The sequence below is a fragment of the Labrus mixtus genome, chromosome 20 (assembly GCF_963584025.1).
Source record: "Labrus mixtus chromosome 20, fLabMix1.1, whole genome shotgun sequence".
Taxonomy (NCBI): domain Eukaryota; kingdom Metazoa; phylum Chordata; class Actinopteri; order Labriformes; family Labridae; genus Labrus; species Labrus mixtus.
In genome coordinates this window covers 18,004,583-18,026,010 of record NC_083631.1, presented here as the reverse complement: position 1 = coordinate 18,026,010, position 21,428 = coordinate 18,004,583, and the positions used below count along the sequence as shown (strand labels likewise).

Here is a 21,428-nt window from a genome sequence, read left to right as displayed (position 1 = left end):
GTATGGACTCACCTGATACAATTTTAAGTTTGTTAACATTTTTTTTAAAAAGAATCCAATGTTTGAATTCTTTTATCCTGTTGGATTACTTTTGAAGAGCCGCCGTTATCTTAGCAATCAGCCTCAAATGTGGGGTCGGCTTTGGCTGTGGTGGTGGGGCCCACATGGTGACGTATTTTAAGGGGCCCAGAAATCATGGGGACGCCCCTGCTTGTGATTATTGTTTAAAACTTTTCTTGTTCATTAAAAAAATGCACGAAATGAAAAGTGCTTGATATTAAGTAGGTAACTATTTTTTTAATTTTTTTTTTAAATTGGTTGTTGTGTGCATGAATTAAGTTAATTAATTCCAGTTACAAGTCCCGCTGCGCTGCTACAGTATTGTAAAATGATTGGCTGTTTAATTATGACAGAGTGTGTTCACAGTGAAACAGCAGGTCAGACGGGCTTCCTCACCTCTCAACTTGTGATTTCCATCCGCCTCCGCATCTCTCTCTCTCTCTCTCTCTCTCTCTCTCTCTCTCTCTCTCTCTCTCTCTCTGGGTATGCAGCAGTGAGTCCCATCCTATCTTCAGTCCCGTTAAGAGACCTCTCTCTGTCGGATAAATGGAGACAACCTGAGCCTCTGGATTCACGGTCAACTGCCGATTTCTGTGTTTCCAAAACAAGAAAAACAACCACCACGCCTCACAGCTCTCGAGGTTGTCTGCAACTCTTCGGACTCGACTAATCCGTCACATCTCAGGTAGGAAATTAACCCTTAGTCTTATTTGACATTTGTAGAAGTGTCGCCTCGACAGTCACACGAAACAGGTTTGGTTAAATTCCACCAGTGTGAATGAAAACGTAACTAGCCTACGTGATGTGAGAGACGCTGCAGCCTCCGTTGAAGTTGCTCAGAGAACTTTTACTGAATCATTTCTGCACCTTCACCCCGTTTTTCCACCTGAAAGCAGAGTCTGCACAGGCGTTACACCTGCTCTGACATCTTCTTGGCTTCTACATAAAAAGACTGTTTCAGTGGTTGTCATCCTCTGAGCCAGAATGTGGCTTTATCAAAATGTTTGGGATTCCAGCAGCAGCAGGTGCAGAGGGAACCAGATGAGAAGCAGGTGAGGGAGATGCAGGGACACAGAGATAAGAGAGGTCATGCAGAGTGATATACTGTACATAGGACATGCTGGGACTGTGTTTGACTGTGGTCTCAACTGTGTGGATGGAAGAAGATCTCCTCCCTTTGCAAATAAGATAGAAAGACAATAGTTTCTGTTACACATCAACAAATGCCGTGCTTTCTTTTATTTTTATGAACTTGATATCATGCAGCAGGGATGTAACATCACATTTATGTGGATGGACATTTGCATGAAAAGATTAACAACATCCAGAGCAATATATGTGTGAATAGATATTTCATTTAATCATCCTACCGTATTATTTTTTTCTTATTTTATATATTTGTCTTTTTGGTTTAAATTCCACTTTTATTCTCTTCTAAACAAAACCATACATTTGAATTTGTAGTTAAAGGTTTCCTCCTCTGCTCGGTGCAAACAAGAATCTGTGCTTGTTCATTTTCAGCAGATGACTAATCAGCTTGAGGTTTGAAGTCTGGGCTGAGATATCAATACTTCTCTCTTTTTTTTTATTTAAAACCGATTTTATTTATTTCACGGCCCTCGATGTTCCTCGTGTCCCTTTTTTCCCCCCGCTCTGTAAACACTTTGAAAAAGTGTATAAATGGTGCTTAATAACGTAACTTGGCCTGCCTTGTATAAAATCTCACCTTACACATCGGCACGTAGTTACCCTTAATATACAGCAATAAACCAAAAAAAAGATAAATCACATTGTCCTGATTTAAAGCTCATGCATTGCGGCAGAAATTGTATCATAACAAATACTGTGTTTTCCAAAAAATCAATACAATAGCATGTTGTAGGATAATGCTTATAATTATATATATATATGGGGGGGGGGGGGGGGGGGGTGCATATGTGTGCATATAGGCCGTCCACAGCAGGAAGTAGTTAATCTCTGCCCCTCTTTCCCGTCTTTAGTCCCATTCTGAGTCCACATGCAGATCAGATTCCTATAAGCTTCAGCTCCTCTGCTGCACAATGGAGCCTCTATGATGGTTTGCACACCTGAACCAGTCATATCTGCCCATCAGCGCGGGCAGGCGGGCCAATCGCAGTCCAGTATACACCGACAGCAAGCCTCCTATAGATCACTGAGCCCTGACGTGGAAAGGCCAAACTGTTTATTTCTATGTCACAGCAACAGGCACACTTTGGATTCGACTTGTATCTGAATGTCTCTGTAACCTACGGATCAGTGACGGTTTTACAGAGTTGCTGGATGGTTTTATATTCCTGACAGCCACCCTGAATCATTTTATCTATGCGCACTATAAATGTGATTGACCGAGAAATAAATCTGGGTCACAACTATTAGAGCAACAGATTTCTGGAACTTCAGAGATTTTGACTAAATCGTGACAGAAATCAACTCAATCCTGTACTCCTCACACATAACCACTCGACGGTTCATGACCTCTGTTTGATCATGCTGTAGTGTATTGATGTGTTTTTTTATAGGGTATATGTTGCTTTGGAGATGATGTTGTGGTACCGCTGTTTCTGCAGTGTAGCCTTTTCATCTTTTTAATGGATTTATGGTGGATGCCATTGTGGAAGGAACTTGATGCTGCAGTGTTGTGATTATATATCGTGTAGTGTCTCTTAGCCCGTTCATCATTTGTGAATTTCACTGTGGATGAATTGAATGCTGTTGTAAAGTGCTTGTGTCGTTGTGTAGATGTTTTGAGTGTATATTTTGTTTTCTTTAGACGTTGTCTCTGAGTCCTGCCCAGGCGCTACAGATTTAAACTACTTATTAGTTACGTTTACTATTCAAAAGAAGTTGTACACACACAAGGAATTTGCCTTTTTTGGTGCATTGCATTAGAATAGAATGAAACAAAGGAACAGGCCGCTACAAATACAGACGCATTTGATTTAAAATGTACATTCTGTGTCTTTGGTTTACGATATAATATCTCATATACAGTATGTGCATGGTGTGTGAACATTACCGTGACTTTTTAGCAGTTTCCCTGTTCGAAAATGTAAAAATATGAACAAGTAATTCACCTTCATGTCTGTAGTATTTAAAGTTTGCCCGTCAAAAATTAAAACAAAAACAAACGGGAAGACGTCAGTTAGTTAAAGTTTGTTTAACTAACTGACGTTGTTGAAAAAAAGTGCGCTGAAATGAAGCACTTCAGGACATCCAGTCACTGACCTCGAGGGACAACGTACCTGAAATACCAGAAATTATTTTAAGCAATAGAAATCATAAAAGCAAACTTAATTTCGTACACAGGTGCACACTGTGTGAAAAAAAAAAATCCTTATTTTGCATTTCCTTGTTTGAAAATGTTAAAATGTGCACAGAGATTTCTCAATTTAGTTTGATTCTGAAGAGCACAGCTTTGATTTACAGTGAATGAAAAATGTGCTGGATGTTAAAAATGACATTTTCTGTCGTGGAATCGTTCCTGTTTGAATGTAATGACAGTAAACATTGCGTGCTTGCATTGTGCACATAAAGTGCAGTTTGTTTTATATGACGCTGGTGGAGGAAGGTCCTGTGTTGAAGAAATCTGTGGTCGACAACATTCAGAATAAAAACCGAACTGGAAACATTTGGTTTGACGTTTCCAAGTGGAAATATGACAGTTCAAAGTAATGCTATCAGAGTGAACACAACAGGACAACTGAGCCTGTCCACAGAGAGCATCAAAAGTGACTGTCATGACAAATTCAGGCAAAGCATGATGGTCCTACAAAGTTTAGATACTGAACAGTGAGAAGTTGTGTTTGTGTGTTAAGATTAAGTTAAAGGACACACACACACACACACACACACACTGCTCTAAAAAACCCAATCGTCTCCCCTGACCACATTACTACAAAGACAAGCATGCAACAGAAAGGACTAAAAGAGAGCACAGGAAGAGAGCTACTACACACATCTGGTCTGAAAAGGAGGAAGCAGGGACGAGCTTTCTCGGCAATAAGCTCCAAAATAAGAGAAGAGAGAAGAGAGAGCATGCATGTGGTTACTGAGGGGCACTGAGGGGGGTCTGTGCCTGCGTGTGTAACGTGCGCGCATGTGCAATGTGTGTGCGCGCGCGCGTGTTTTCAACGTGCACTTCTTGTGCATGAGCATGGGTGTGTGATGGTGCGAGCACTTGTGGTTTCTTCATCTTACTGAGACTGACGACAAGAATAGTCGGCTGAAGTGCCGAAGGTGTGATATTTCTGTCGCAGACTGTATGTAAAAAGTCGCTTATCATTGATTTGGCTCTCTGACTTCCTAAGAGTGAAAATCTTTAAAAATACATACATGCAGTTTATAAATATAATGGAGTGAAGGTCACTGAAGTGAGCTGAAGCACACTGACGGTAACCTTGAGCTGTCTGTCTGATGTTGACACATGCTCGCTGCAGGTGACAGTTAAATGCAAAAGTATGTTTGTGACTCTGTGTGTGTGTGTGTGTGTGTGTGTGTGTGTGTGTGTGTGTGTTTACATGAGGAATAGCATCAGATAGCACTGATTTGCCTAAGTGTAGGCTGCAAGTCACAAAGAGGGATTGTAGGATAACACCCACTGACCCCAACAGCATGCAAATCCAGGAGATGCACGGACAGTGTGTGCGTATTCTTGTGTGTGTGTGTGTGAGAGAGAGAGAGAGAGAGAGACTGGAAAACATGTAGGAGTGAAAGGAACATAGAGATTGTATATAATGTCTGTAGAAAAGCAAAATAAAAACAAACAGAAGGTGAATGGAAAGACGTCAGTTGGTTAAAGTTTGTTGGTTTTTCAGACTACGTGTCCTTTTCCCTCCTCCTCTCATGCTTTTGTTATCATAATATATATTATTATATTTTAATATTGGCAACTGACAAGTGATAAAGCTTTTTAATCAGCGGCCGTCGGGTTCATATCTTTAACAGATCATGTTTTGTATTTTTTCTTGATGAGTAGAGGGACAAGTCCCCCCTAAAGAGGCTTTGGTTTCGCTTCTCATGAAGCTTTTCTTTTTGTGAGTAGAGGCAATTTAAAGCGTAGACTGTTCAGTGGAACGCTAGATAAATCAAATCTGTTTACACTTTATTCTTAATTTTTCTGTTAATCTTTGTTTTTTACAGAGGTGAGCCTTCATGTGAGACCGGCTTGAGTTTTCTTAGGCTTGGAGTCAGTTTGTTCTCCCTCTTCAGATTTGTATTTCTTCAATTCTCCCCCAGCTTTTATTTTGAAGTTTTGTGTGATGTGTGTTTTTGCACACAGCCCTGAAGCGTCATAATCTTATAAAAGGGACAGGGAAACCCCCCTTATATACCAAAAATAAACCAATTAGGCCCAACTAACAGGGACTTTCAATTTACAAGGAAAATGACATCATCATTGACCTGCCAACATCTCTGTGGTTGAGAATACCTCATAATTCTTATCTACACTTTTCTTGGTAACCTTCAAAGAAATGTATTTTAAAGATTGAATAAATAAGATCATTTGTTTGTACTTTCCCTACAAATTGGGAGGAAATGTGCATCATGTTGTGCCCAGGTTTGAATATATTTCAGGAGAAATGCACCAGAAGACAACCACATGCCACTTGTTCCATCAACAGTGAACTATGATAGATTATTTTTTTATCTTAACGCTGGCCTTCCTTACAGCTGGCCTCCTTTAATTCAGTTCTTCAAAAGTAAAAGTGACAGAGATTTGTTGAACTGCTTTTCAGGCTGTCAGATGGAGAACGACGTGGAGGACATGTGGGAGAAGGTGGAGTGCAAACGATACGAACTGTGTTGCATCATCTCCCCGGCAAAACTCACCCCGTACCTCCGCCAGTGCAAAGTCCTGGACGAACAAGATGAAGACGAGATCCTCAACTCCAGGCTGCTCGTCTCCAAAGCAAACCGCACAAGTAGGAAGAGAGATAAGATGATACTGTATTTCATCCACTTCTTATTATCTTATTATTGCAATAGTGTGCGTCTATAGTGCATACATAGGAAGGCTTTGACTCTCTGTCAGGACTAATCCCCTCAGTTCTCATCACACAAATCATCATATAAACATATATCCATACACGCTAACAAATTCCTACATTTTTAGAATTAATCTCAAACATGTCTGCAAAAAGTTCGGAAATGTAACTTCGGTGTGAGACAGCGAAGTGAAAAGACTAATGAGCGTCTTTTACAGAGGAAGCAATTAAAAGTGATACTGCAACATGAAACTTCTAAATAGTTAAGATGTAACATCACAGCTGTCAGCGGATTTTTTTCCAAAACCAGACTTTCTGAAGATGAACAACTCCCGTTAAAACAAAAAAAAAAAACAGATGAAAATCTCTCTTACCTCATTTTCAATGTCCTGCTTCTGTATTTTGTGTTGATTGAGGCAACTGCAGAAGAAGCTCTCTCACACAAGTAGGATGTGGCACACTGATTCACACTGATTCACAGGTGAAGCTGAGCGGGAGATATGACTCGTCCTGTGTTCTAGCCTTTGCTTTAGTAGTTGTGACGTCTGGTGTAGATTCATTGTTAGCCTTTCATTTAGCTGGAAGTCCTATCACAACATTTTCCGTGCTTAGCTGGCAGTGCAAATACACATACCTTAACTCACACACACATTTACACCCAGGTAGGAGAGTTACAAATATCTTTAGACATCGATCTAAACCTCTGTTTCAGGACACAAAAGCATATAAATCAATTCAATTCAGTTTTATAGTTCAGTTGAATTTAAAGGTACAGTGCACAGTGAAATTGCATTTTGCACAGACCCCGAGAATCTTCCCATTTATGCGAACTTCGAGATAAGGTAAAATACACTCGACGAACACACAAGCAAACACAAAAAAAGCACGCGGAGGTCGAGATAAGTGGTCGGTTTGATTTTGTAATCTTTGTTCATGTTTGAGAAGCACAGTGGAGTTAGTTTAACGTTATATACATAAACATATAAGTGAAAGAAACTTGACTTAACTCTTCACCTTGTCCTCAAAACAAATGCCAATGCAAGTTGCTTTTATGTGTCATACTTTATATTATCCTCCCTCAGGCCGTCTACTTGACATCCTCCACACTAAAGGAGAGCGAGGATATGTGGCTTTTCTGGAGAGTCTGGAGTTTTACTACCCGGAACTGTACAAGCTGGTCACGGGGAAAGATCCCACCCGACGCTTCTCCACCATCGTGGGTGAGGCTTTCGTTCACATATTCATGGACACACAAGTTTTTCTTTTACTTTACTTTCCACTGCAGCTGATTTTATGGATGAAACTCTTTATTTCTTACCTGTTGACAAATCTTAGATTTCCATACAGCTTGCAGTGAAGCCTGTGACATAATGGTTTTTTTTTTCTCCGCATCCTCTGTGCGCTTCCTCACTGCAGTGGAGGAGGGTCACGAGGGTCTGACACAGTTCCTGATGAACGAAGTGATGAAGCTGCAGCAGCAGTCTAAAGTCAAGACCCTGCAGCATGTCGAGCTCAGCCGGAAAAACTGCACTCTGGAGGACGAACAGAAGAAACTTCGGCTGGCCAATCAAGAGCTGCAGGCCTTCCAACAGAGTAAAAAAAAAAACAATAGTTTGAATATTTGTAATCATAAAATACAACCCCCAATTCATCTGCATTTCTCTGCTTCACTTTCTTATGTAGGCTATAAAGCTCTTTTTTACAACGGAGAATTAGGGCCACGTTAATTATTTTTATTTTTTTTTAATTTCGAGATTATAGTCGTAAATTTACGAGAATAAACTTGTAAATTTACAAGTTTAATCTTGTAAATTCACGAGTTCGAGGCCAGCCTTTAAAGAATAAAAGAATAAAGTCGTTATTTTAGTCTATATCAGAAGAGCAGCAGCATCCTGTTCTTAAATGACAAACATGGAGCATCTTGTCCTAAAGGTTTCACTAATAAGGAAATAGGCTACTTCCTTGTGTAGTTGGTAAAAACAGTCAGTTCAAGAGAAGTTTTCACTTCAACTTGCAAGAACTTGTTAATCTGTAAAATAGTTGTGTTGGGCCTTTACTTGTGCGGATATGAAACTACACGTGCTTTTGGCACATCATCATCTTCACATTGTCATAAAATATCATCACCCTGAAAAGATACTGCAAGAAACTGTGGCTTTTCCAAAGAAAGAACCACACTGACTTGGAGGAAGTTGTCTGCAGAGGAAAATACTTTAAGAGTACGGAGGAAAATACGTTAATTTACGACTTTATTCTCGGAAATTTACGGCTTTAATCTCAAAAATGTATGTGGCCCTAATCCTCCATCGTACTTTTTATCCCTCAAGTCAACGACGAACGAGGTTAACGACCTGGATCAAGCTTAGAATTTTAAGATGAAGAGTGCTTAGTGTCTCAAATGGCTGAGGAATAAATCCAAACCAAAATGCTTGCCAACTTATAATGAAACTGCTACCCCACCACACATGCTGGGTTTTTAATGCTCGGTGCACCACAGTTGGGTTAAGGCATTGTTGTCAACATACGACTAACAACTGTTTTTTAATAGAACTAGGGCGCTGTGGTGTCATCCTACGAGTCGTAAACCAAATGAAAAATACATTTTGAAATCGCTTTTCTGGTAGCCGTAGGCTAAGCAGTGAGTACTTCAATGATCAAACAAACAAATAAATAATATAATTCTAACTATCAATAAACAACATCTGTCCTTCCTGAAATGGTCACCTTAACATTCTGTTTTCAGCTGAATCAAGTCTTTTTTCCTTAAAGTCTTCAAACTAAGTCTGAAATAGCTAATGTTTATCTAGCCTATAACAGATAAGGTATTGACTGTGATTGGCTCTCCAGGGTACAATAAATTGAGAGAAGAAAGAAATACCTACAGTGACGAGCTGCTGAGAGTAAAAGATGAAAACTACAAACTGGCCATGAGGTACGCCACACTGAGTGAAGAGAAGAACATGGCAGTGATGAGGAGCCGAGACCTGCAGCTGGAGGTACGCGTTTATGAAAAGATACACACATCGAAATGTGGGGTTTACAGCATCAATATGTCACTCTTCATTCTCTCCTCTCTGTGTTTTTAGATTGATCAGCTAAAGCACAGACTGAACAAGGTGGAGGAAGAGTTTAAGATGGAGAGGAGGCAGAGTCTCAAGCTGAAGAATGACATGGAGAACCGGCCAAAGAAAGAGCAGATCTTTGAGCTGGAAAAAGAGAACAAAATGCTGAAGATTAAACTGCAGGACCTGCAGTCCATCATACAAGTACGCTGAAACACACAAGCACTGCACACCTTTCACATGTCACCCAAATGTCCCAAAATGTCTGGACTTTTTCCTTCCCCTTGGTCACATATCTGTAAGTTGGGATGAACTGTTTTCTAACAGAAACAGGGAAATTGAAGGCAATAAACAATAACTACAGAGGGAAATAAAGCTTTCCTAAAGTAGAAATACAGCATTAGGAGATGATGCCTGTTGGGTTTGTAACCAACAAGATAATGGGATGGGACTCAGGCTATTTTTACTTTACTTTTACAGAAGCCCTTCAACTTTTTAATACAAATCATCCACTAAGTAGGAACACATACCAAGACCCATACCCAACAATGTGTGTGTTTCTTAACACACAGCCTGGTCCCCTGCCGGCGTCAGACAAGGCCATCCTCGACATTTTGGAGCACGACAGACAGGAAGCGCTAGAAGACAGACAAGATCTTGTCAACCGCCTTTACAACCTCCACGAAGAAGTCAGGCAGGCAGAAGAACTTCGAGATAAGGTAAAAAAATACACTCGACGAACACACAAGCAAACACAAAAAAAGCATGCGGGGGTCAGATGAGTGGTCGGTGTGATTTTGTAATCTTTGTTCATGTGTGACTGTTTTGAACTGGATTAATGAAAAGCAGACTTGGGGTTGATACACATATTTGTATCTAATTGTAAACCTATTGGCTGTACTACCAGTCTGTTATATTTGCTGCCTTTGTGAAGCACTTTCTATGTTGGATTTTGAAAAGGTGCTCTTTTTTGTTCTCGTTGTATGACCAACAAAGGTTAGAAAAAACTCTCCAGAGAAACACAACACATAACCAGAGAGTCATATACCCATGAGACGATCTGTGAAACACACCCTGTGTAAAAAAAAAAAACCCATCACAAGCCTTTCTTTTTATGTAATCTGGCCTTTCTTCTTACTCCCTCTGTGTTTCTCTTCCTGTATCTGCCTTTGTTGAATAAACTGTGACTACCACCAATCGTGTGTGTGTGTGTGTGTGTGTGTGTGTGTGTGTGTGTGTGTGTGTGTGTGTGTGTGTGTGTGTGTGTGTGTGTGTGTGTGTGTGTGTAGTATCTGGAAGAGAAGGAGGATTTGGAGCTGAAGTGCTCCACATTGCAGAAGGACTGTGAGATGTATCGTAATCGCATGGACACCATCACCATCCAGCTGGACGAAGTGGAGAAGGAGAGGGACCAGGTGAAAATGCACACACACACGCACACACACACACACACACACACACACACACACACACACACACACACACACACACAGGTTGTTGCACCTGTGTACTGTTACTATTACACATTTTCATTGTTGGTGTGTGTTTATGAATGTAAAGTGTTTTTTTGTGGGTTTTTTTGTGCTGCAGGCATTTCGAGCCCGAGACGACGCCCAGCATCAATTCTCCCAGAGTCTTATTGACAAAGATAAGTATCGCAAACAGATCAGAGAGCTGGAGGAAAAGAGCGATGAACTTCATATAGAGATTGTTCGAAAAGAAGCCAAGCTGGTCACACTAGAGTCCCGCCTGCGACGTCTGTCCAAAGATATTGTTTTGGACCAAGTTGGGGTAAATAAAGCCACTTGGTTTTAATAAGTATCACAAAAGTTTCACATGTTCCTGATCTTCAAAGATTTGCCAATGTTTCCTTTCAATTTCCTTACCTGATCTTGCAGAGTCTGCCCAGAGACATGTCTCTGGCAATCATCTCGAAGAGGGAAGGGTTAAAACCAGGCCCTGGCCAATCAGAATGGTCCAGTGATGAGTCACCCGAGGACAAGTTCCTACCTGATGAGCCTCGCCTTAAACGCAGACTCAACCTCAAAGCAGTGGTAAGACACTGTCCATTACTGATACTTATCGATTTGCAAACTATATATCCCCTAATGAAATTTTTTATCAAACTTCCAAGAATTAAACTAGTTCTTACTTATCACAATACCTCGGATTTATTCAGCACCTTACACCCCACCTGTTACGTCTCGTACTGTAACGTTTAAGGTTTGTCTTTCAGGAGACATCCTCAAGTGATCTTATGGTAAATCACATGCATGAGCAGGTACATCAATTCAAAGACAAACTACTTTGCCATCAAATCAGCACACGTCATTAAGCCCAATTATCACAAGCTCCGCCCCCTTTTGGGGGACAAGATTCAAATTTTGACACAAGGAAAATACTGAAAACCTCTTCGCAACATACGATTCCTGACCTCTGGGGACTACAAGTTTCTTCTTTACTTGATAGCTAGCTCGTATGGGAGGCTTTAAATCCCTAAAAGACTCTTCTCTGTACCTGAAGCTTAGTCTAGCTTGGATCAGAGCGGTGACCATCATGATCATATATATGGGTAGATGTCTGAGTTAGGAGTTTCTTGTTTTCATTAGTCCACTTCTACAGCAGAAAGTGGGCGGCTGGCCTGGCATCATAATCATCATAATGTTCAGGTTATGGAAAGGCAGCAATGTGATTATAAGTAAATGTCTAAAATCACTTAGTCGATGAATCAGAAGATACCAACAGCAAAGTCACAACAGCTAACGTTACAATCTAACCAATTCCTAGCTAATATCAATGTTAGCTAGCTCATACAATGACACAGTATTGTGATTTATCTTGGTCCAATGTGCATGGTAACGCTCACTTTGCATCGTCTTTTCAGTTGCTAATCATTTAGGTAATAGGGAAAGCAAAACAAGCAGCCATTATAGAGCAGAACAAGTCATAGTGTGTGTATCATGTCTTTCCTCTTTGCTGCTTGATGTGGTCATTGTACTATCATGAAGGCCTTGCATGGAGGGACGGAGATAGCAGCCTGAGAAGTTGTTGTCATGCTTCTTTGTGGTTCTTTATGCATGCATTATTTATTCTGGTGTTCTCGGCTCTGTAGCTTTTACAGATCAACTTGTTTCATTCATCGTGATTGGAACCTGCGCACTTTATGCACCTCAGCACTTTTACCCGTGTACCGCGCATTTGCACTTTGTGTGTTTTATGTATTGTTTGTGTTGTATTAAGTGTGTCTCTCTGCAACCCAAATCTACCTACGGGTACAAATAAAGTAACCTGAACCTGAAGGTAATGGATGACGCATTACCTATGTCCCATGCAAAACTGGAACACAGTAGTCATATGTCACGTTAAGTGTGACGTAATTGCAAAACGGCTGCTGTTGGATTAGCCTTTTAGCTTCTTATTGAATAGACACTAAAAGACTTTTGATATTTTACGTTCTAGATCAGAGTGAAGTCTCCAATCTGTGTACCCAAAGACCTTGAAACCGAGTCAGAGGCCGCTCAACCTGCAGGTAACACACAGTCCGAGATTTCCTCTTAAGTTACCATCACACTTCCTTTATTTACATTTCTGCACATTCGTCTCAAACTTTCAGTTCTGTCAGTCAACGGAGGAGATTGTCTTGAAATCCAGACAAGGAACTTCCACAGCAACTCCCTCCCTCCCTCCCCGAGCTTCATGATGTCCCCGACATATCCTACCTCCTCTGCTCCCCCCCTCTCTTCCTCCTTCCCTTCAACCCCCCCTCCAATTTCCTTGACACCCGTGGAACAGCCCAACAGGCCAAATATGGTGAGCGCGACCCTCAATCTGAAATATTAATTCTACTTACCAGTTGATTGCAGTATTGTGTTTCTTTGTTTTGGGTTTGGTTTGTTTGTGTTAATCGATTCAATCCATTTCAAAATGTATTATTAAAAGTAGTAGAAGTGGGGCGCTGGTGGTGCAGTGGTTAGTGTGCGGCCCCATGTATGGAGGCTGTGGTCCTCCAAACATGGATCTGACCCGTGCCTCCTTTCCCGCATGTCATTCCCCACTCTCTCTCCTTGATTTACGACTCTATCCACCGTCCTATCTCTACAATAAAAGGCACAAATCTTTGAAGAAGAAAAAAAAAAAGCAGTAGAAGTACAATAAAAGTCCATAACTGGTGTTTTTGTTTCATTTTACATTTTCAGCTGCGTTACCGTAATTACAGCATCCAGTCCACACAACCTGAGCCGCCAGATAAATCGTCGCTTTACCGCAGGGAGAGGGAGAAAGAAAACGACTTTCATCCCCGCAGGTAGTTACAACTCCGTGCCAGAGTCGGTTTATCTATACATGTAGGAAGGTAGACCAGCAAACTCAGTTTCATCCTTTAAATCCTTTCTTAATGCAAACTTACAAACATGTGGATTTCCTTGAATGTCATTGACTTTGTTTATTTCTGAATCTTTAAATTCTACCTCTGATTTTGGATGTGTTTTAGTTGCTTACCTCACCGGGGGCCATCATTTATTTTACTTTTCTCATCCCTATTCCTATTATCATGATTGTACTTTTGATAGATGTATGAGACATATTATTGTCTGCGCTAATATTTATTTCCTACTAACTCTGGCTGTAACTTTTTCGTCTCTTTCAGCCTCTCTGATTTTGATAGTGACAACATGGAGATGGAGTTTGGTAAAGTATACTTCCACACCGTCCAAAATATAACCATTCACATATAGTTACTCATCTCTTGATGACATTTCTCTATTCCCTTCCCTTAGACGATGAAGTACGGCAGGGTCCACCTTCTGTCCACTCATCTTCCTCGTCCTATCAGTCAGAAACTATGGACACTTACGACCTGGAGCAAGTCAACAACATATTCAGGAAACTCTCCCTTGAGAGGTACGCTTTACACAGTTGAAAAAAATGGCGGTCATTTTTCTCTAATGTCACACTCAGGGTGAGATTAAATGCTCTAGAGACTTCATGCTGTTGTGACATCTCATGTGATTGTTTCTAAATGAATGGGGATAGTGAAAATCTGGATGGATATAAGTCATGTTTCTAAAGAACATATTAGCTGCTATTAGCATATATCTTATGTTAGCGTTCAGCAACTTCTTAACTAACATAATAATAGCTAGTGATAAACTCATTTTCTATTGTACTGGTAAATGGTAATAGCCTATAATCTTTTAGCAACACTCCTCCTTTGAGAAATACAAGCTAGCAAGTGGCTGATTTCTATGGTTAGCTGTTGTCTGATGGAAGCTAATGGGTTTTCAAATAAAGCGTGATTACTATCAGATCAACACTGATTTGTCTTTGCAGTTGCTGGGATCAAGGAGAGGATAAAGATGTAATCAGTTAACATCCTGGCACGCAGCAATGCATCATTAAACCAGCGTTTTTTTTTTTATCTTACCAAGCTGAGCACGACGTCAAAGGAAAATGGCCGTTGTGTGAAAATGTGGAATGAAAGCAAAAGCACAAGAATAATCAAGTCGAGTTAATTAAGAAACATCTTCTATTGTCAAACATGTTGTGTGGGAATTTGTGCGCAGGCCGTTTCGTCCGTCTCTGTCCTCCTTCTCGAGGATCAGCTCTTCCCTGAAGCCAGTGCAGGAGCTGTCGCTGCAAGGCGATAACTTGATGAAGGACATCACTCTGGTCGGGGGTAACGAGAGTGGGATATTCATCTCGTCTGTCCAGTCAGGCTCCATCGCTGAGAAGGCTGGGCTACGAGAGGGCCACCACCTCCTGTTGGTACGTAGTTCACTCACTGCATTGGAAAAGTTTGAGCTTCACACAAACTGTGAGATGAAAAAGGGTTCACTGACTTCTTTTATTTTACTCAATAACTCAACTAGTAAGAACAAGGACCATTACCTGAAGAATATGTACAAATTCAGAGACATCAACCACAAATCATTTTATTTGTAATGCATGTTCTTTTGGTACCTTTCCCAACTATTATTAATGTCATATAAAATATAAAAAATGTAAACTTAATTCATTGGTTTTGTTCTGTGACTTGGCCGACCAGCTCGAAGGATGCATACGTGGGGAGAACCAAAGCGTTTCATTGGACACCAGCACTCAGGAAGAGGCCCATTGGACGCTGCAGCACTGCTCTGGACCGGTCAGGCTGCACTATCGAGCCAACTTCGACAGTGGGTGTTTTTTTATTTAGATGGCTGTTTGTTGTTATTATAAGTACTGGTATTCAGAACATATGAAGTAGAGAGAGATGCATAATGTTTAAAGTCCCAGTGCTGTTGTTTATCATATCAGCACTCATGAAATGCCTCTGATCCAATCAGATTTCTTTAAATGAAGAGTTCTATAACTGAAGGTGATTTGTATTGCTTGCGTTTGCTCCAGCTTACCGTCGTCTTCAGAGGGACTTAGAGGAAACGCTGGCTTCTGGCGACTCTTTTTACATACGGGTCAACCTCAACATATCCGGCCAATCAGACAGCTGCTCTCTGAGCGTGCGCTGTGATGAGGTGGTGCATGTGCTGGACACCTGGCACCAGGGCCGCTGTGAATGGTTGTGCGCTCGCGTCGACCCGTACGCTGGCTCCGACTTGGTCGACCGGGGAACCATACCCAGCAACTCAAGGTAAACATCTTTTACAACGACAGCTTGTTTTAGTTGTGAAGCATGCACTTTGAGATGAGCACTGCAGAGTGGTGTTAAAGACAACTTCAACAGGATGATGTAAATGATGTGTTTGTTCTGCTTTAGTGCTTCAGGATTCAGAGCATGATGTAAGAAATGTGAACACATTGAACAATGTCACAACTGCTTTCAGTACGCAAAGTTTCACTAATCTGTTGCGTCAAGGAGATAAAAGTGTAATCACAATCAGACTTCACAACATTTTCAGTTATATCCCAAAACCTGTTGTTGTCACCACGGAGCACAGGAAGATGCTTGTGTATGAAACTCTGAAATGATGGATCACTGGTTCTGCTCTTGCAATTGTTTCAAATTTGATAATTTCACACTGATCTGTGTGTTGATGTGTGTGTGTGTGTGTGTGTGTGTGGGGTGTGATTTGATGTGTGTGAATGTAGGGCCCGGCAGCTGCTCCTTGTGAAGATTCAAAGGTTAATGTGTCGAGGGGGAAAAGACGAGAATGAAATCCACCGCAACAGTAGGGTAAGAAACCTCCTGAACTACCGTCTCTTCCTGAGAAGCAGAATTATAAAAATATTTCACTTATATGTGAAATATAAAGCATTCATGAAGCAACACACAGCGAGCAACAAAGCAAAAACTAAAAAGTAAATCTTTTTTCTTTGATCAAGCTGGATTATTTGCTTGAAACATACCTCAATTATTTAATCATCTGATTTTTTATTGTGGTCCCATTTTTTCCTGAATAAACCAGGACTTTTTCAGCCATAACTTTCCTTCAGCTATTTCTTGATGACCTTAATAATTTCCCCTCTTGTCCCAATCCTCTTTATTGATTTAGAATATTTTCCCTATTATTATGTATGTAATTTTATCTCAACTCATCTTTAAATTGTTCCATTAAGTCTGCACAATTGTTAAGTTGAGAGTGTGCATTGTTTTTCAGAAAAGTACTGTCTACATGTTTGGCACTTTCAATGTTGTTTCAATATCAAGATTTCAAAGTTGATTTTAACCCTGCAGCGAAAGTAAATATAAGGTGCTTGTATGTTTTCTGTGTAGAACAATTTGCAGCCGGAAGAAGCCAGCCACTCTCCTGATCCTAAAGCCAGCCCACGAATGTCCAGAGCCAGCATTTTCCTCACTCAAATACTCCAGGTAAAATAAGACTTTAGCCAGATCCGCAATGTTGCATTTCCCCCAGATATGAATTTCAAATGCTAGAATCTTAAAAAGTAGAAGCCTTTTTGCAACTGCTTAACAAAATCCAAATATCCATAAAATCTTCACAACCCAGCCTTCACTTTTGCAATCTCTGCCGTGTGTATTTCAAGTACGTCCATTCTGCTAAAATACAACCAAACCATACCACTACCAAGCTAGGATACATCCAAAAAATTCTTCACTTTATCTGTTATGATTTGTAGTTTGTCAGCAAGGTGGATATCAAGTACAAGCGAATGAACAGCAGCGAGCGCGTGAGGATCATCAACTCAGGCAGCGCCACATTTCCACGACCAGGCTTTGAGACGTTTTTGAAACCGGAGGGTGAGTGAGCACAAAGTGACGCAGAGGGGGTGAAACTCCAGCTGATTTAGAAGAAACGTCTAGAAAATGCAACATTTCTGGTCAGAAATATGAAACACTTGAGAATTTGTTTTAAAAATGGAAGTTTAATTGTGGAAATGAGGTGGTGAAACTATCTGAAACGTCGGTAGAGTTTTGAGTTTTAAATAGAAGCGCTGAAAGTTTCAGTTTAAAAGTTTAAACAGAAGTCGGGGGGGAACAAATAGAGAACTACGAAGTAAAAGGGGAATAAACTTAGTGATTGAAATAGGGTCCTCAGACTGTGTCAGTACTCAAGACCTAAATGAACTTAAGTTTAAGTACCGCAAAAATGTAAATAACAGTCAAAAGATGAATATTAAATAAAGCTGGAAGAGTCGATTGAAGTATAAGCCTTGAAAGAAAATCAAGTTTTAAACTGAAAGAAAATCGCAGCTGTACAAAACAGTTCAACTAAATTGTGTCTTAAAAAAAGGAAGTTGTAAAAGTTTCCTCCAGCGAAGGCTTGAGAGCTGAAAAGAAGTAAAGTGACTGTTGATGTATTATCATGAAAAGAAGTTAAAATTGTGATTGTAATAATAAAGTGCTTAAAATGTTAGTGAATATATAAAAGTGAAAGTCAGAAGATGATTTGTCACAGTATAGGGTTAGAGGTAAAAACCGTGTTGAGACATCAGTGTAATATAAAATGTGTTTACCATGGTCAATAAACCACAGCACCTTGTGCCCACAGATGCGTGACTCTATGTTCCCCTTTTGTGTGTGTGTGTGTGTGTGTGTGTGCTGTGAACAGACGCTAGCGACCCAGACAGTGATCTGAGCAGGAGTTTGAACCTGATTCCCTACAGTACCGTCACCCCCCAGCGGACTCAGAGGAAAAGACCGGTCCTGTTCTCTCCCACTGCTCTCGCCAATACTATTATCCAGAAAATACTCAACATGGGGGCAGCCATGGACTTTAATATCTGCAAACCAGGTCTGTGTATGACGGGAATAAGCAACCTCGCTACAAAGGAACGTTTCCTTCTTGTTGGCTTTTTCCCCCCCCCCCCAGTGTCTTTTTTTTCCCAGGCAAAAAGTAATTAAGGAGGGTAGGGAGAATAAAGAAAGCTACTATTGGAATTCAGGTCAGGTATTGTATTGCACTGTGATGTAAATGCTAAGGAGTGTAACCAGAGAGACAGCTGGGGCAGGATTGAAGATGGCCCAGTTGATAATTAAGATAGTGATGCCTGTTGACGATGCAAGGACACGGAGGAACTTAAATCTCCATTTAAAGCTACTGCTAATATTTGACCTGAGTTTATAAAGCGTGAGACAGTTTCAAGTACTGTGTAGACCACGTTTCACTTCACACAGCAGCCAGTTTCCTTCTAACATCACATGCAGTGTATTTATGTCGTTAGTCATACAACCACAGGAGAATCCCGCAAATCATTATCATCTCATCACTTATCGATCGATGAGCTACTGAATAGACAATGAAAAGAGAAACTCCAGGGGGAGAATAATGGACATAATGCAAGTTAAATCACCGTATTTGATTACAAGTTAGCCATCATCAGAAAATAGTCAACGTTAGCGCCAAGCTAATTCTTTGCGAGCATTGCCTGTAGCTAGAAAGTGGCTTAATACTAACATTAATTTGTGATTGTGTCCGATAAGAATGGGGTTATTGTTAGCGAGCGAGGTCGGTTGGATGCTAACTTTAGCAGTTATATTAACATAAGGCACACTGGCCCCCAATATTTTTGAAAGTTCATTGTCTTTTTAGTTTCTGGTCGATAAGGAAGCATTGGAATGATAATCATTTGTCAAATTTACTAAAAAAAAAAAAAAAGAATGATTTACACCCTGGAACACATCAGTAAGACGTTATAACAGCATTTGAGTTTCCCTCCCAGAGCGACGGTCAGTAATAATCAAGTGAGATGCACACAGTTGATAACAGGTTTTACATTTTGTCTACATGTGGTTGACAGTCCCCAGAGCATATGTCAAAGGTTTCTGTTCCTATTTTTTTCATCAAACGTACTGTGTTGATGAATTAGAATTAGAATTGTTACACATATACATACACTGTTTTAGTAGCCTTGTATTTGACTATTTGTTCTATTCTGTGCTTCAGACACTCTCTCCAAAGAAGAGTTTCATCTAAAGCAGAACGTGGAGCCCTTCATTCACTACAAAGAGAAACATGCAACATTTGAATGCATCACCCGAGAAAACATAGAAGCTGTCGCTGCTAAGGTAGGCTAGAGGTTGACACGTGTGTGATGCGTGTGTGTGTGTGTGTTTGTGTGTGTGTGTGTATGTGTAAGCATTTGTCGGCTTATTTTTAAGCTTTTAAAACATTCAGCAACATCTGTACTTAAATTGAACATTTGGGTGACATGTTTTTATGCTCTTATTCTTTCTTCTCCAACGTCAAATGGTTTATATCGTTCCTTTGATCAGTGTGTTTCACAGTTTCCTGACTTCATGCTGGACTGAGTCAACTGGCTTCTAACTAGCTTACAATGCAGTATACAGAAAAGAGAGGAGCATAAATCTATTCCTTTAACTAAAAGAAAGTGTGTGTTTTTCACACAATTATACATGTAATAATAAATTGTCGACACATATTTTTCCTGCCTATTGTCTCAAATAGACATATGAGAGTGGCATCAATCTACTCATTTGACATAAATACAAAAGGCATTTTTCCTAAAAGAAACATGTATTTCTTTTTGAAGTCACAGGCATACAGTTAAAGCATAATGTGGGAAATGTAAAGCTATTTGACCTGTTTTCAGTCATTATGCTACGCTAGCTAACCTGCATCTACTTATTTCCCATATTTTAAAACTATCTCTTTTTAAAATTTTGGGGTATTTTTTGTCCGATTCAAAGATTGTCTTTGGCTAACAGATAGAAATATAAGATGTGACTTCAGACTTGGTTGTTCCATTGTTCTTGCATCCATCCTTTTACGTGAGTGTTGCACTCAGATATTGTGTGTTTTTTTTTGTGCATTAAGTCCCCAGTACACATTAAAGATCTGTGTTTCAATCCATCGCCAGGGCAAACACTGCCTGCTGGAGGCTGAGCTGAGCTGTGTCAAAGACCTTCTGCGGAGAGAAATCTACCCGATAATCATCTACATCAAGATCTGTGAGAAGAATGTCAAGAAGTTACGGTGGGTCTCACCCGTCGTCACACACTTCACCCACAGCTGCAAACCGCAAACCTTTTTCCAAATGCAGATACACATCAGGGTTTTGCATGGAAAGTTTCATTTTAAGAAAAGTTGCAAGAGAACAGTTACAGAGTTTGTCTTTTTAAAACTAAGCATTTTTAAGGAATTTCTGCAGCCTGCTGACAAAACATTTAACAATAGTTGGAGTAACTAAGAAGAGCTTTTCCTTGTTACAAAGGTATTATTCGGCACCTTCTCATGAATTCAAAATGTCTGATGTGTTGGAAATAATGAGTGTATTGGTATTGATTATCTCCTGTGGGGGAAACATCTGAGGCATGACATATTTTTTAGCACCCATGACAGCGAGTGTTATCTTTCTGAGAATAACAACAAAGCACAAAAACCTCTGCTGCAAAGTCTCTACAAGATCTCATCAGGGTTGTGAACGTCGCCACAATCACCTGCTTCCTTCCTGTTTCCTGTCCACACAGAAAGCTGCCTATGCGTGTGGAGTCGGAGGACGAGTTCGTGCGATCGTGTCGAGCAAAGGAGAAGGAGCTCGAGGTCATTCCCTGCCTCTACGTCAGCCTGGAGCCCGAGGCCTGGACGGGGACGGACGACCTCATCAGGATCATCAAAGACAGAATACTTGAGGAGCAGAAGAAGACGGTGTGGGTGGAGCAGGACCTCCTGTAGACTCACACAACAATTTGTACATGAAACGTAAAGGTGTATCTGAGCCCCCATTAAAACTTATATATTAAAAATGTGTGTCTTTCTTTTCATTAAGAGAATGTAACACATGAGACATTTAAAAAAAAAAAAAAAAAAAGAGTAACATTTGGAGAAAAATGATTCACTCCTCTGAACTCTACTTTCACTTTCATTCTGGACAGTGTTCATCTATATTA

The 21,428-nt window shown here is 40.4% G+C and overlaps 1 protein-coding gene across 1 annotated transcript; it reads left to right on the top strand.

Annotated features, from left to right (window-relative positions):
* The first annotated feature begins 536 nt into the window (after positions 1 to 536).
* Positions 537 to 21,286, top strand: card11 (caspase recruitment domain family, member 11). Its single transcript, XM_061026928.1, has 25 exons — positions 537 to 745; positions 5,817 to 6,002; positions 7,148 to 7,285; positions 7,482 to 7,658; positions 8,913 to 9,061; positions 9,152 to 9,331; positions 9,700 to 9,846; positions 10,417 to 10,542; positions 10,718 to 10,918; positions 11,026 to 11,181; positions 12,587 to 12,656; positions 12,741 to 12,937; positions 13,324 to 13,430; positions 13,773 to 13,813; positions 13,903 to 14,026; positions 14,689 to 14,890; positions 15,171 to 15,297; positions 15,509 to 15,749; positions 16,208 to 16,292; positions 16,833 to 16,928; positions 17,198 to 17,318; positions 18,130 to 18,312; positions 19,465 to 19,586; positions 20,399 to 20,514; positions 21,009 to 21,286. The coding sequence occupies exons 2-25, from the start codon at positions 5,825 to 5,827 to the stop codon at positions 21,211 to 21,213; spliced, it is 3,489 nt and encodes a 1,162-aa protein (XP_060882911.1). The 5' UTR covers positions 537 to 745; positions 5,817 to 5,824; the 3' UTR covers positions 21,214 to 21,286.
* Positions 21,287 to 21,428: the final 142 nt, after the last annotated feature.